This window comes from Coenobita brevimanus, chromosome 55, assembly GCF_032717465.1.
Source record: "Coenobita brevimanus isolate Jiangsu-jjx chromosome 55, ASM3271746v2, whole genome shotgun sequence".
Taxonomy (NCBI): domain Eukaryota; kingdom Metazoa; phylum Arthropoda; class Malacostraca; order Decapoda; family Coenobitidae; genus Coenobita; species Coenobita brevimanus.
In genome coordinates this window covers 46,843,969-46,860,973 of record NC_137008.1, presented here as the reverse complement: position 1 = coordinate 46,860,973, position 17,005 = coordinate 46,843,969, and the positions used below count along the sequence as shown (strand labels likewise).

The 17,005-nt window shown below is 40.2% G+C and overlaps 1 protein-coding gene across 1 annotated transcript in view; it reads left to right on the top strand.

Annotated features, from left to right (window-relative positions):
- The window catches only part of LOC145401213 (zinc finger MYND domain-containing protein 11), a 643,482-nt gene that overhangs the window by 512,773 nt on the left and 113,704 nt on the right, over positions 1-17,005 (top strand). The window contains exon 12 of the mRNA XM_080273521.1: positions 4,379-4,618. Within this exon, the coding sequence (XP_080129647.1) occupies positions 4,379-4,618 (240 nt within the window). The remainder of the gene's footprint in view (positions 1-4,378; positions 4,619-17,005) is intronic.

Genomic DNA, 17,005 nt, shown 5'->3' with positions numbered 1-17,005 from the left:
TCCTGCTCCTTCTGGCACCTTGCAAAATTTTTCTGACAACTTTACCTCATCATTCTTCCCAATTCTTTCCCACTCTAATGGCTCTGTAGCTATTTCTTCTACAGATAAAGCAGAACTCATCACTCAGACTTTCTCCTCCAATTCCACCTTAGATGATTCCTGTTCTGTTCCTCCATCACTTCCCCCCTCTGTCTTCTTCATGGCTGACATTAAAATTTCCTCAATTGATGTATCTTCTGTCATATCTGGCCTTAATAGTGTAGTCGCGGTGCATGACTGAGGTTGTCATTATTGTATCCTGGCAACCTACCATTCAAAAGTGCATCCAGTTTCATATATATTATACACGAATCATATTATTATGCACGAATATATTATACATGAATATTATTATACATGAACACATTATACATGAATAACACACGTCTCATATTTTACACGAAATCAGACACACGTTTGAATGATAGATTGCCAGGGCACGATAATAACAACTTCAGAGTCGTGCACCGCGACTATAACAAGGTGTATGGGCCTGATGGGGTCCATCCTGTTGTCCTCAAGAACTGTGCTTCTGTGCTTACACCTTGCCTAAGTAAGCTCTTTTTCTCCTTTGTCTGTCAACTTTCACCTTTCCTTCTTGCGGGAAGTTTTTTCTCATTCAGCCAGTCCCAAAGAAGGGTGACCATTCCCATCCCTATAAGTGTTGCCCAATTGCTTTAACATCCTTTGTTTCAAAAGTTTTTGAGTCTATTCTTAACAAAAAAATTTTAAAGTATCTTTCCTATCACAGCCTTCTTTCTGATCGTCAGTATGGGTTCTGCCAAGGACTCTCCACTGGCAATCTTCTCACTTACCTTTCACACTCCTGGTCATCCTGCTTTCGGGACTTTAGCGAAAGCTTTGCGATTGCACTTGATATCTCAAAGGCTTTCGATCAAGTCTGGCATAAATCTTTAATTTCCAAACTGACCTCTTACGGTTTCTATCCTTGTGTCTGTGCTTTCATTTCTATCTTCCTTTCTGGTTGTTCTATAGCTGCTGTTGTAAATGGCCACCGTTCTTTTCCCAGAGCTATCAACAGTGGTGTTCTTCAGGGTTCTGTCCTATCACCAACTCTCTTCCTTTTATTCATCAGTGACTTTCTAAGCTGTACATCTAACCCTATGCACTAATATGGTGATGACTCCACCCTCCACTTTTCCATTTGGATCCTGCAGTGTCCATCTCAGCAGTCACTTCAACAGTCAAGGGATGAGGCTATGGCACACTTAAGGTCTGCTCATATCTGTGATTGGGGTGAAATTAATCTTGTTTTTAATGCATCCAAAACCCAGTCATTACATCTCTCAGTTTGACAAAATCTTCCATTGGAGTCTAATTTTTAATAGTATTCAGCTCAATCTTGCATCATCTTTAAACATACTTGGGATTTCATTCTCTCGGGATTTATCTTGGAAAGAACATATTACCTCTCTTGTAAAATCTGCATCCAAGAGATTGGGTGTGCTGAGCTGAATCCGTTTTTTCCTTACCCCTGTACGTGGGTTTTATTCGCCCCAGTGTAGATTACATCTCTCGTGTGTGGGGAGGCTCCACATATACAGCTCTTCTGAAGAAAGTGGAGTCAATGGCTTTTAGTCTTATTAACTCTCCACCTCTTACTGACTCCCTTCAATGCCTGTCTCTTCAGTGTACTGTTGCAATATTATCTCTTCTATTGCTGCTTCTCTGAACTGTCTGGTTGCATCCCTCCAACACTACCCCGAGCATGTAACACCCATGTAGCAACATACTCTCATCCCTTTTCTGTCCAACTTTCTAATGCATGAGTTAACTGGTACTCTTAGTACTTCATCAATGCAACTGGTCAGCTCTGGAACTGTCTCCCTCTGTCTGTATTTCCTACTGTCTGTGATCTCCAGTCTTTCAAACACAGTGTGTCCAGGCATCTTGAAATGAACAGATCTTGAATTTTGCTATCTGTTTTCTTGTTTTTTTTTTTTTCTTAGAGGGAACAATTTGCAGGCTCCTGGCCTTTGGTTCCTTCTTTGTATAAAAAAAAAAAAAAGTCTCAGTCTACCTCTCCTCATCGCAACATCAATACACTCCAGTCCCATCCTTCCTCTTAACTCTTCCATCATTAACCTAGCCCCCCTAGGTCTCGCATTCAAAGATGCACTGCACATCCACCTAATCATTGTTATTTCTTTACGTTTAAGCCTGCGAATATCCTTTCTCTACTGCCCAGGTCTCACTGTCATACAGCATCACACTTTTAACCTGCCCTGTGCCAACGATGTACATGTACATCAGCCCCTATATGCACGGACAGTGCTATTGATGCACGTACAGTGAGCAACAGTAGTTGTGTCGCGGTTTTGTCCGAAGATTAAATGTAACTCGTGAAACATTATGAACCGTCCGTATGACAGACGGTGGAATGCACCAGACGCTTTGCCCGTTAGCTTATGTTTTTACCAAATTTCACGACACGATTATTGTTGCTTACTGTACATGGGCAATTTGATATACTGTATTTGCCAAAATTCGGAAATTCAAATTAGGTGCCAAAAAATCGGCTGGGATATCCCCGCACCTCTCTAGACCTTCCTATATCATCTGTATACCCAATAAGAGTGTTTTTTGCTTGAATAGCATACTTACCAATGAAGAAAATGAAGATCTATCTCAGCTCAGTTGGAGTTGGAGGCAGCTGATAAAGTCTACGGGCATTACTCCGAAGTTTTTAGCCACCTGGTCAGAGAGAATCAACCTCAAAATTGACGTAAATGGCTTCTGTGAGTACTTTTTTGGTTGTTCTCCATGTTTTCTAATAATTTCTAACCTATCTAGCAAAAAAAAAAAAAAAAAAAGGTCAAAAATTGGCTGGCACCGTGGCTCCATGAGGTTCCAAAGTCTGCTGGCACTCAGCAGTTTAACACATTTTGCATACACAGATCCCTTATCATGGACAGAGAGCCCTCATAATGTCAGGAGAGGCAACAGCCTCCTGAACTTCTTTTAATCCCTTTTCAATCTAGCCACAGAGCTAGCCCCAGCCCCACCTCCAGCACAGAACATGTCTCCCAAGTAACCTGTTATATGTTGGAGATGCTAAATAATGGAATGGATGGGTAAGCTCTCCTTAATGTAACAGAGCATTGTCTTATTGTTTAAGCATGCTCCCCAGTATAATCACCTTGGAATTAGCCAGGAATTGAAACAGTAATAACACAATGAAATAACCTTTATGGAAATTTGATTCTGAGACTTCTGTTTTCATATGACTGATACTGTTGTCTACAAAGCTTCCACTCCAGTAGCATTATGGTTTGAATCCTGGTGTGAGCAGCTGGTGCCTCTTGACTCAGGTGTCCATCCATCTTTTGTGAGTTGGCAGGAAAATTGAGTACATTGTGTAACACCTAGGGGAGGTGAGTGTGGTAGCCTTGATGATGCTGTGGCCTTGTGTCCTAAGATTGTAGGTACAGAACCAACCACAGACTCAGTAGACAGAGTTATGGAAATGAGCACCATGGCTTAAGTGCCAGGTATCATGTTCCTCCAGCTTTATCTTACCTTTTACTTTAATTATGGCATATAGAAGTAAAATCCCTACTGAAACAGATGCATGACTGATCTCTTTCATTGCCATGCACCTTGTAAATTTTGTTCATACTCATACTTATTTCTTATTGGTTTCTTTAAATCTTTCTTGTTTGACATTTGTGACAAGAATTGTTGGCTGGATCATGTGCACCTGGAAAAAAAAAAAATCACAGCCCACTTCCGTGCATTACTACAGCTCATTATGTATGTGTTAATTTCTCCACTTGACAAATATCAGGGGTAACTTATGTTTTGAGAACATTACTTTTTGGCTATTTGTGCTTGTTGAAACATATTAAAATGTATATTGAATGTAAGATAAAATGAAAATTTATGATGTATATAACACTGAACAATGGTAATTTTCTCTGCCATATACATTTTCCTTCTGTTTCTGAAGTTTTGCAAGTATTCTGTTATTTTGATACAGAACTATTTGTTTCAGTTATTGGAAAATGGATGTACCGTACTAGAGAAGAGTTGAGATATGTCTGTCGAAAGAATGATGTACTAAAACAGAAACATATAAATGCATAGAAAATTGAGGAAAATATTATTACATTCTCACAGGTAGTGTATGCTGATAAGATAAATGTCCAGGTGCATACTGTACTAGGGGACCCATAAGAGATGCCAAATAGGAGAAAGTTCCCACAGATTTATAATGCAGTTTTTGGCGGGATTGGATTGATTGATGGCTAAGAAAGTTTGAACCAGTTTCAGCAGTCAGTGTCAGTGGCAGTGAAGAAGTAATTAATGAATTTTTCAGAATTGTAGTGGGAGTGATGGGGAAGTTCATGAAGATGATGATGATGACGAAGATGATGATGACGACGATGATGATGAAGATGAAGAGGATGAAGATCGGGGAGAAGAAGATAATGATGATGATGAGGAGGAGGAGGAAGAAGAAGAGGAAGAAGGTGAAGAGGAGGAAGAAGAACCAGAAGAAGAACAAGCATCATCTATATCATCTACTTCAAAAGCTAAATCTTCAAAAGTGAGAAAGGTTAGTTATTTGTGTGTTTAAAATCTGCATGTGTATGTGTGTGTATTTACCTATTTGTATTTACCTATTTGTAGTATACAGGAATTGAGCATTGCTCGTGTTGTCCTGTCTCCATATCCACATTTATCAAGTCTACCTTTACACACATGAATGTTTTTCTCATGCACCATCTCTTTGTCTAAGTCGTTCCAAATATTTATGCATTTACCTAATATACCTAATTGTGATATACACAGAATGTGCTATGCTCGTTGGTTTCCGTCGTTTTTTCACAATAAGTCAAATTTAGCTTTAAACTCGTTTAAGTTTTTAGACTGGACAATCTCTTAGTCCAGGCTATTCCATAAGTCTATACTTCTGTAAGGAAAGCTATATTTCTTGATATCCTTCAAGCAGCTTGACTTTTTCAATTTCATTCCATGTCCTCTTGTTGCTCTCATATCCCATACAAACAGATTTTCTTTGTCAATTTTATCTACTCCCACCATGGTCCTGAACACTGCAATCATGTCTCCCCTTTTTCTCCTTTCCTCTAAGGAAGGCAAATCCAGTTTTTCCAGCCTCTCTCTGTATGACAGGTCTGCCAGACTGGGGACCATCTTGGTTGCTGTTCTTTGTATTCTCTCAATCTCGTTTCTATCTTTCTTTTTGTGTGGGGACCACACTACCGCTGCATATTCTAACCTGGGGCGGATCATGGCCACTATAAATTTTTTCATCATCTCCTCATCCATATAATGAGTGCTACTCTTATGTTAGTCAAGAGTTTGTAAGTCTCTCCAACTAGCTTGTTAATGTGCTTTTCTGGTGACAAACTATCTTGGACCAGCACTCCCAAATCTCTCTCTTCTCTCAATTTTGTGATTAATTCATTACCCAACAAATAATTCAGTGATGGCCTCCTGGTACTTTTACCCATTTCCAATATTTTACATTTCTTTACATTAAATTTCATTTCCCATGCCCAGCTCCAATCGTGTATCCTATCCAAATCCTCCTGCAGCATTTTACAATCCTCCTCAACCTCTACCTTCCTCAAGATCTTTACATCATCAGCAAACAGACTTGCATAACTGTTCACTCCATCTACCATATCATTTACGTAAATCAGGAACATTACTGGCGCCAACACCGAGCCTTGAGGGACACCACTTGTTACTTCCCTCCATCCAGACATCCTATCCTTTATTACTGTCCTCATTTGTCTGTCTCTCAAAAAGTCTATCATCCATTCCAGAAGTTTCCCCTTCAGTCCTCCTATATATTCTAGTCTCCACATTAGTCTCTTATGAGGTACCTTATCAAAGGCCTTCTCTAAGTCTAAGTACACACAATCCACCCAACCTCTCTCCTGTACCACGTCAATCGCTCTTGAGTAAAAGCTCAACAAGTTAGAAACACATGACCTTCCACTTCTGAATCCAAACTGATATTCAGCCAAAATATTCATCTCTTCCAGATATTTTATCCATCTGTCTTTCAGGATTCTCTCGCACAATTTTTCGACCATGCTGGTTAGAGACACTGGTCTATAATTCAGGGGTTCTTCCCTGTTTCCTCCCTTATATATTGGTACCACATTTGCCCTCTTCCATTCTTCTGGCACTTTCCCCTCTTCCAGAGAACACATGATTAAACTGAATTTTATCCGCCAGTTGTTCTCTGCATTCCTTCAGTACCCAGTTAGAAATTCCATCAGGTCCTGGGGCTTTCCTTACATCTTGAGTTTCCAGTAATTTATACACTTCCTGTACCTCCACTTTTATATCTTTTATCACCGGTACATTTCTAATCACTCCTTCTCCTTCCACAAACTCCTTTTCATTAGTGAAAACTGACTGGAAACGATTGTTCATTATTTCAGCTTGCATTGCCGCATCCTTATAGACCTCTTCTTCTACTTTCAATTTGGTGATTCCTTCCTTTTGTTTCAGTTTGCCAATAACAAATCTATAAAACAGTTTGGGTTCATCCTTGCATTTGTCTATTATACCTTTTTCAAAATTCCTTTCTTCTTTTCTACGTATTCTTGTGTATTCGTTTCTAGTTCTTTTATATTCTTCCTTTGCTCTGTTGTTACCTCTCTTTCTCCAATTGTTCCACGCCTTATCTCTCTCTTTTTTTGCTATCATACACCTTCTATTAAACCACTCCTTTTTCCTGTTTTCTTTCCCTCTTACTCTTGGTACAAATTTTTCCACTCCCAAATTATAGAGGTCTAGAAAGATATCCCACTTCCTCTGTATCTCTCTTGTTTCTCTGAATTTTCTCCAATCTGCATTTTCAAAAAAGTTTCTCAATCCTGTAAAATTTGCTTTCTCAAAGTTGTATCTTCCCTGTCTATGAAGTTCGTCTCTTGGCTCGACGTTCCCTATTATTATCTGGAACTCAATGACCACATGATCACTTTTTCCTAAAGGACAGAGATATTTCAATGATTCTATTACATCGGGTTCTTTGGTAAACAGTGAATCTAACCTCGCTGGTGTGTCCTTACCTTGAAACCGTTTCTCTTCTTTGACCCATTACGTCATCACATTGTTCATTATTATATTTAACAACATAGTGCGCCACGAATCCTCACCACCTCCCGAGTACCATTCCTCCCAGTTCACCTCTTTATAATTAAAGTCACCCACCAAAATTATATTGCTTTTCTCAATTATTTTTTGTAAATAGCTAGCCATATCTGACAACATCTCCTGGTATTTGTCATCCTTCCATGCTCTCGTCTTAGGGGGAACATACACTACCGCCATATCTCTCTCTTGACATTCTCTCCAGTTTCTAATTTCATATATATCACTTCAGCCCTGCCTTCTCCCATTTCCACGGTATCTACATTTATGTTGTTCTTCACTGCTATCATCACTCCTCCTCCCATTTTTTCTTTTCTGTCTTTTCTCCACAGTTTGTATTTACCATCTCCCAAATGAACATCAATATCTCTCTTAATTTGTTCTCTACAAAGCACATGACATCAGGTTCTTGTTCTCTCAAGAAATTGTTAATTTCGAGCCTTGTCGATATTAAACCATCAGCATTAGTATATATCGCCTTCAAATTATTTTTGATGTTTTTTATACCCTCTTCTCTCCTACTCTCCATCAGTACCACTTCCTCAACTTCTGATCTTTCACAGCCATCCCCCTTAGTTTCCTTCACTTCTATTTCCCTAAATACCACTTCCTTACTTTCATATCCATTACTCTCCAAAAAAAAGTATTACATTCTTCATCTGTCCTCTTATCATTTTTTTCCTTTACTTCTTCCTTCAGTGATTTTAAAACTTCTCTTTCTTCTTCATTCAAATCTTTTCTTATTACAATATTTTCCATCCCTGCCTCTTTGCTTAATTTCCAGGTCACTTTAAGTATATCATTTACTACACCTTCTGATGTATACTTGACTCTCATTGGTCTTGTTTCCCCTTTCTTATAAGGCCCTGTCCTCCTTACTTCCTCAGTTTCTTTTACCCACTTGTGTGTGTGTGTGTGTGTGTGTGTGTGTGTGTGTGTGTGTGTGTGTGTGTGTGTGTGCATTTGTTTGTTTGTATTTAAGCTTGGTCTGGAGATGTGTAATATGGTATTGGCTGCCATTGGTGTTATCATTTGCCTGATCTGTAGATTGTTTGGGGATGAATTTGTCTATAGATTGTTTTGGGATTAATTCATCTATAGACTGTATGAAGATTAACTGTGTAACCAGCAGGTTATTTTCATTAAATAATAGTAGTCATTGTTTTGTTGCACAATTCTTGTGACTCATTTAAATTATGCTTTCAGTTAGAGAATACCACAGCTAAATGCAGATATCATGCATGTAAAAAAAAAAAAAAATGGTACATTGATGGAGCTCTTTCATTACATTAATATGTCTGTGGCCTGGTGGCAGGCACTTTGCCCTCATGTGTTGGGGGTTACCCTCAGCAGGATAACATCCATCATGTGTAAACTAAAATGGTAATTGCAGCTAGTCTGACCTTCATCACCACACATAGATAAGGTTTACCCACACCATCAAGAATGCAGTATTGAAAATTCTTATCCTCACGGTGATATTAAAGACAGAAAAACTCTTATTTGTCTGCTGGCACACTCAATTGCTCATGTGCCACCATGATGGATCATCATCACTCCTTAAACATCTAGCACCTAGATTGTCCAAAATAATTTAAGAGAGCATCTCAATGTTACTCCATTTACTGTACCAGAATGCATACTTCATGATGCACCTGCACCATCAGTCCAGTACAGTAAATGCATTTCGGTTGTACTTAAATATATCAAATGCAACCCCTGAACAAAAATTATTTCTGGTTGTACAGTATGCATGGAACTGTTGACCACTGCAGTTGTCATGGGCTACTGGTCCAAGCAGCAAGTGCAAGCAGCCTACCGGAGGGGACATCAGTACATAAGATATTTGGATATATACAGCACTCGTACCTTTGACCAGTGATACATCATTTCATCTTACTGCTGATTTGGTATTCTGATCAGACCCATGCACATTTCTGAGGAAAGGTTGTCACACACCCTTTCACAAAACTAGGATGGTCACTGTGCACTCAATTCTATGCAGAGATGGTTTCTGTTGTTCATTTTTGACATCGTACAGGGAAGAGCTCTTTCTGAAAACACAGTGCTCTGGTATGGTATTCCAGTAGCCTCTGAGTTACTAGAGTGGTTGGCAAGTGGTGCATCATATGAAAGAAAGCAGTCAGCCAGCACAGGTTTTTCTCAGCAAAGCATCCTATTAGCCCTACACAGTGTGCCTCCTCACTGATGTTTCGAGTAATTCAGATTGCACTAGATGCCCTTCCTGTTCATTTTACTAAGATGCTTGGGCCATAGGAAGGACTTGTTTCCAGGAACTTGTTCCCTGAGAACCCATGTCAGGAAAACCATGATACTGGATGCTTCCATAAGAAATACCACGAAGGAATCCATAAGAGACTGCTGATTGAAGTTAAGGAGGCTATAAGAGTCTGCTGGTTGAAGTTAAGGAGGCTATAAGAGACTGCTGGTTGAAGTTAAGGAGGCTATAAGAGACAGCTGGTAGAAGTTAAGGAGGCTATAAGAGACTTATGGTAGAAGTTAAGGAGGCTATAAGAGACTTCTGGTTGAAGTTAAGGAGGCTATAATAGACTGCTGGTTGAAGTTAAGGAGGCTATATGAGACTGCTGGTTGAAGTTCAGGAGGCTATAAGAGACTACTGGTTGAAGTTAAGGAGGCTATAAGATACTGTTGGTTGAAGTTCAGGAGGCTATAAGAGACTGCTGGTTGAAGTTAAGGAGGTTATAAGAGACTCCTGGTTGAAGTTAAGAAGGCTATAAGAGACTGCTGGTAGATGTTAAGGAGGCTTGAAGAGACTCCTGGTTGAAGTTAAGGAGGCTAGAAGAGACTCCTGGTTGACTTTAACCCTTAAACGCCGGGCACATTTTCGCCCGCCATCCCGCTCACCCGGGCATAATCGCCAATATTTTCCTACTTTTAAAAAATTCACCAAAAAAAAAAACTACCTAACCTAGAGTAAAAAACTAGGTGTCAAATGATAAAAAACAAGGTGTCAAATGAAAGTACTAACCTTCGGCTTTTTATCAGAGGTTGAAGTTGAGGGGCCAGGTTCGTCAGTTGAAAGTGGCGCGGTGGGAGTGGCGGGCTGGGAGAGCGACAGCGCGATATGTTCACTTATCTGTGGTCAAAGGGTAACTGACTGGCAAGCATGGCTGCGTGGGTGGTGGTATATGGAAACAGTGAGGGTGCAACATCGTGTGACAATGTGATCCTGCCACTCCAATGCCCGAGTATTTTGAAATATGTTTGGACGACATATGTCGTCACCCGGGGTGAGGGACTTTTTACATAATGACGACATATGTCGTCACCCGGGGTTAGGGGGTTAAGGAGGCTATAAGCTATAAAGAGACTGCTGGTTGAAGTTCAGGAGGCTTTAAGAGACTCCTGGTTGAAGTGAAGGAGGCTATAAGAGACTGCTGGTTAAAATTAAGGAGGCTATAAGAGACTTTGTTAAAGCTAAGGAGGCAATAAGAGACTGCTGGTTAGTGTTAAGGAGGCCATAACAGACTCTGTTAAAACTAAGGAGGCAATAAGAGACTGCAGGTTAAAGTTAAGGAGCCTTTAAGAGACTTTGTTAAAGCTAAGGAGGCAATAAGAGACTGCTTGTTAAAGTTAAGGAGGCTGTAAGAGACTCCTGGTTGAAGTTAGGGCTTGCAGAGTTGCAGACAAACTGAACTGTTATGGTTTTTACAAGGAAAGTTGTGGTGGCCCACTGGTTCGTATACTGTACTTATCTCGTGATTCATGAAACCAAAGTCTAGGGTTTGAGCTTATGCCATGAAGGACATTTAAAGTGGTTGTTGGTAGTATGTTCTTTCATCCATCCATCCATCCATCATCCAATCCTACGTTGCCCCACGAGGAGCGTAGAAGCCCAGGGCTAGGCAAGTTGGTCCTGACATTTAAGATAAGAGTGACCAGCCTTACTCATCCCTGAGTGGCATTACATGAGCAATAAACCCCAACCATCCCTTGAATATAAACCTTCACCAGCTTAGTCTGATTGGAGTGCCATAATTACCCATTAAACCACCAGGTGCCAAAATTTGGTTATATGGTTACCACCCAGCATAGTAAATGATTTCTTGGTGTACAGGAAACCATTTGGCTTGTCACTCAGTGTAGAGTCACCCACAGGCAGAACGAAGAGGAAATAATGAAGGAAAGAAAGACAGAAAAGGGAGTGCAAAGTCACCCATAGGCAGAAGGATGAGGAAAGAATGAAGGAAAGAAAGACAGAAGAGGATGGAAGGAAAGAAGGGTGGAGGAGAGGAAAGGGCCGACACCTGAGAACAGTACTACATCAAGTGAGTGGATGGTGAGGGCCCCCACCTACCATCATATGCTTGCATATGTTTGCATCCTGTTGATTCTACCAGTTACATATACTGTATAGGCTCTGACACACAGCTTGTCAATACAGCCTGTAAGTTATCAGAAACATCACATCACGCATAGACACCCCAATCCCCATTTATATTTTGCCAGCATGGGGAAATGAATCTGGCTGTTAGTTGTCTTCAAAGGGGAAGGTTCGTACATGCAGTGGACCTAATATAAGATTGATACAGGTGGCAGCTGATACCAGATATGCCAAGTAATGAACAGAGTTGTGATCCATATCCATTTTCACAGGTATGAAACTTCTGAGACTGAATGGAGTCTTGTGTACCATGTCAAATTGTAGCACAGTTTCATAGGCACCCCCTGATATCTGAAATTTTAGGTTAAGTAAGTCTGTTCAGATAACAAATTTTCGGATACTAAAGTGGTCATAACGTGGGTTATATGGGGTTATGTCAAATGGCTGCTGAGGTTTATTCCTGAGTGACTAGAGTCGGCCACCTCTGTCCTGTATATATTTTCATAATCCACTTATTTCACACTTACAGCAGCACAATACCTGCTTCAGAAGTCATGCAGTAAGCTCTTAAAGCTTCATAGTACAGTAGTTAATGTTGTATGAGGTCTGTTCAGAAAGTATTTGACCTCATTTTTTTTCTCACCAACCCATTAGAGGATAGTGGCAGGGTGTTGTGTAACGCAGTACAGGACCTCCTTGCACATGTATGATTAATGCCAGCTGCCACGAGTGACTCAATGGTTGTCAGTCAGCATGTGTTCATGGTCATGGATCTTATGCTCGTTGCATTCTGTGCACATCACAATGACTGAAAAAGTCAAACAGTGTTACTGCATCAGATTTTGCCAAAAACTAGGTAGTACTCAAGTTGAAACTATGAGGAAGATGCAGCAAGTTTTTGGGAATGAAGCCATGGGGGTAGTATTAATAAAGGAGTGGTACAATCGCCTCAAAAATGGCCAAATATCAGTTGGAAGCAGTCCACGTGTGGGAGGTCATCAACAAGCAAGAGTGCTGAAAATGTGAAGTAAGTCTGCAATTTGATCTGGGAAATTGTCAGTTGACTGTCAGAGTAATTGCTAATGAAGTTGAATCTGCAGTGGATCAGCACACAAAATTTTCATAGATCATTTGCACATGCAAAGAGTTGCCACCAAGTTCTTTCCAAAATTCCTTTCACATGAACAACAAGGTTTGCGGATGAACATTGCTCAAGACATGTTGGAGTGTGCAAATTGTGAGCCAGGCTTTCTGAAGACTGTTATCACTGGAGATGGGACTTAGATGTACGGGTACAACCCAAATACCAAAGCACAGATGTCCCAGTGGAAGCATGCAGAGTCGCCTTGGCCAAAAAAAGCACGACAGGTCCGCAGCAAGGTGAAATGCACTCACACACTGACACACTGGCAGTTTTTTTTCGACTACTGTGGTATTGTGAATCATGAATATGCTCCAGAAGATCAGATTGTCAACAGACATTACTACCTTGACCTTATCCATCATCTTCTTGACACAGTTCTACGGAAGAGACCAGTCCTTTGGAAAGCAGTAGGTTGAAAGCTGCACTATGACAATGCACCTGTGCATTCCTCTCAACTGATTCAGGAATTTTTGGCCAGGCACAACATCCCACAGGTCTGGCAGGCTCACTGCTCACCATACATGGCTCCATGCTACTTTTGGTTATTCCGCGAGCTCAGAACTCCGCTGAAGGGTTCCCAGTTTGAGACGAGAGAAGAGATCAAGATGAATGCGATGAAGCGCCTGCAGGAGATACTGAAATCCGACTTCGAAAAATGTTTCAGGCAGTGGAAAGAATGCCGGGCTATGTGTGTGAAGTAAGAAGGAGCCTACTTTGAGGGGAATTAATGTCCCAGCTCAACAGCATAGTTATTTATTTTTTTATTACATAAGATTAGTTGTTTTCATAACAGGCCTCTTAGTTGTGTTCCAAACACTCACGACTTAGAAGAAGACAGTGTAGCAATCCTCCCACAGGACTGTTTTAAAGTGTGAACATCATACTTGATACTGTACTCCAGTACCATATACTGTACCAATACTAATTTACTACTGTAGATCATAAAACCTATCCATTATCATCCATCACATAATATTAATAGTAGTGGTGTAGCTAATTGGGGGGGGGGGACAGGGGGCAGTCTGCCCTCACCCACTTGAAGAAATTTGGGTGGGAAATTTATTATAATATTGCAGTGTGTCATGTGAGAGAGGGAGAGAGAGAGAGAGAGAGAATGGGTGTCAGTAAAGCACCAGTACATCAAGAGGTGAAACCTTGCCGGTTTTCCTTCTAGTTTTACCTTCATCCTCCCTTGAGGCAAGATTATAAGCATTGTTCTCAAGGAGTTATTGACTCTTACCTCGGGTTTTTCAGAATAAGTGAAGAAATGAAAGCTCAAGAATTGGTTGAGTTAATGAAACACAATGGAGTTGAGGAGTGCAGAGATAGCCTGATTATCCAGACTGTATTGCGTGAAGGGGTGTCTGACTAGTCCAAAATCACAATTAATCCGGCAGAAACAAAACACAAGTACTGTTGGATTTATTTATTTACCGGTAAATGTACTCTTGAAGCAACAGAAAGACCTTACCAATTCAATTCATAATCCTCCAGTTTTTTTCTGTATTATTCTGACAACTTTCAGTTTGGCAAATTACTTTTTCTTGCTGAAAAATTTCCTCTGTTATTATTGTCAGTTTTCCCTATGATCATTTCCAGTGCAGTGGAAGAAACTCAATGTGCTCAAAGGTGGATATCGTTTCCCAGTTTTCCAACTGGAGGTTAGGTTAGGTTAAATTATTAGGTACAGATAAGCTCGGTTAGGCTAGATTTCGTTAAACACTTATGGAAGAACAGTCCTTTTTGCCATTACGTTATCGAAATAAACGAGAGTTGTCAACCCAGAACAGCTAAAAATGACGGGGAAACAGATTTAACAAGAAACATTAATTTACCAACCCAGAAATAATCAGAAAAATAAAACAGACTATCAGGAAGAACTGATTTGGCAATATGCTTTTACTGCTTAAAGTAAAGCATATGTTTAGCCCCCTCATTGGCTGTGAGCTCAGAAATATGCGTGCTCCTGTGGTCAGCCTCAAACCATTTTTCAAAGTTCTAAAATCAGTTTCTTTTTCTCACATATGTGAAAAGACTCGTCTGACACACCTGGCTCCCCCCCCCAAACCCATCCTGTGATATGCTATGATTCGTGAAAGAATTAATAAAATTAGGATGCATGCAACATTAGCATGTAAACATTGGCGAAAACATGTGGGATGAAGTGAACTGTGAATGCCTGACTGCTTGGGATGGTAGAGTAGGGTCACGGTAACACACCAGTGACCTTCATTCCCTTCCCATAATTGCTCGCAGTTTTTTATATCTCAGCCTAACTCAACGTCACTGACATTGTTATAGTAAAGTGTTGTTCAAGGCCGGCAGCTATGAAAGCGATAATGGAATACATTGTTGTTTATATCAATCCTCTTTCTTTCACACACACACATAAGAATGAACAGAAGAATGAGCAATAAATGTGCATTAACTTTAAGGGAGCAGAAATAACTGTGCTCAGTCGGTCCAAAATATACTGGGAAGAGCAATACCGAACATAGAATGTGGAACTGAATTCTAACCTACGAGAACATGTAGGACGAAAGAGTAATTTTTTTTTCTGATTAGCAAACATTTTTGTTCCATATTGTCTCCTAAAATTGTGAAACCCATACTCATTCATGTAAGCATACAGCTTAAAGACCTTACCAATTCAGTTCATATTCCTCTAGCTTGTCTTCTATATTTTTGTGACTATTTTGTGGGTGGTAAATTATCTTCTCTTGCTGAAAGAAACTTACTCAGAATTAGGGCGCACGTAACATAAGCATGTAAACATTGGTGAAAACATCTGGAGTGAAGTGAACACCTGACTGCTTGGGATGGTAGAGCAAAAGAATGAGCAGTAAATGTACTCCTAACTTTAAGGAGCAGGAATAACTGTATGCTTGGTCGGTCTGAAATGTTTTGGGAACAGAGATATCAAACAAAGAATGTGAAACTAAATGTTGACTAAGAGTCATTTTTTTCTGATTAGCAAACATTTTTGTTCAATTTCGTCCCCTAAAATTGTGAAACCCATAATTTTTGTATAAGCATACAGCCTAAAGACTTCACCAATATAATTTGTATTCATCTAGTTTGTTTTCTGTATTTTCCTGTTTTGAAGGTGGTAAATTATCTTCTCTTGCTGAAAGATTTCTTTCTTTGTTATCATCAGGCTCTTTAAGCCGTACTTACGATTGTTTCCGGCATAATGGAAAAAAGTTAACGTACTAAAAAATGGATTTCGTTTCCCAATTTTCCAACTGGAACCCTGGTTAGGTTAGGTTAGGTTAAATTATTAGGTAGTTAAGTAAGTTTAGGCTAGGTTAAGTTATCAGTTGCCTCACCAAACTCCACCCTACCACCCTTGTGATCGAGTTGTGAGCAGGAGGGTTGGGTGGGGGCGGACTCACGCTCGTTTACACGTGCTTCACTCGCTACCAACCAGATGCTTCCTGTTTAAATCAGAGCTATCGTTCGGATAATTCTATGTATTATTGTACCACTGAACCATTCGGTCACAGCCCGGATATAGCGAAACCTGGATAATCCGAACCTGGGTAATCAAGCTTTCACTGTATAGTGGTAAGGGAGTACAGTGAGGGCAGGGAAATAAACTGAAGCTGGGGAAGTTCAAGGAGGGCCAGAAAACATAGTGAAGGGAGGGAAGCACAGTAGAACAATGGAGACAGTGCTACATAATGAGGGAAATAAGGAAAGAAGCCACAGATATATGGATGTGTAACAAATTCATTTATACATTAGAAGCATGTAGTGAAACTGAATCACAAAGTGAGGAAGCACATTAAAGTTAAGGAGGTACAGTAAACAAACCAGACAGTAAATGATGCAGTACTTCAAAGTTTTAGTACAATACTAAGGTCTTAGGGATGTAGGGCTCGTTGAGAATTTTTGCTCAGTACTGATGTGAAGACAATGAAGTCCTGAATGTACAGTAGACATTAATAATACTACAGGGAGTCCCAGTGTTGCAAGTAGTTAAGTTTATGGATATTTGCTCATTAAGTGAATCCTTGGGTAGCAGAGTACTTTATCTATGGGACAAGGGGGTATTTGATGTTTCACCACCACCAGTATGCACCAATTCATACATTCCCTCCCAGTCGTCCCCCAGGGTACCACACAATTACTCTCCACAAATACACCACATCATTAACATATCCAACATCATCCTGGATGGTGATTTCAACACCAAGGCGTAGGCCTGGGATGTCAACAACCCTGACACAGACAAAGTGCTGGTACTACAGCCCTAAACAGATAATCTTTTCATACTCAGTAATCTCCATCAACAT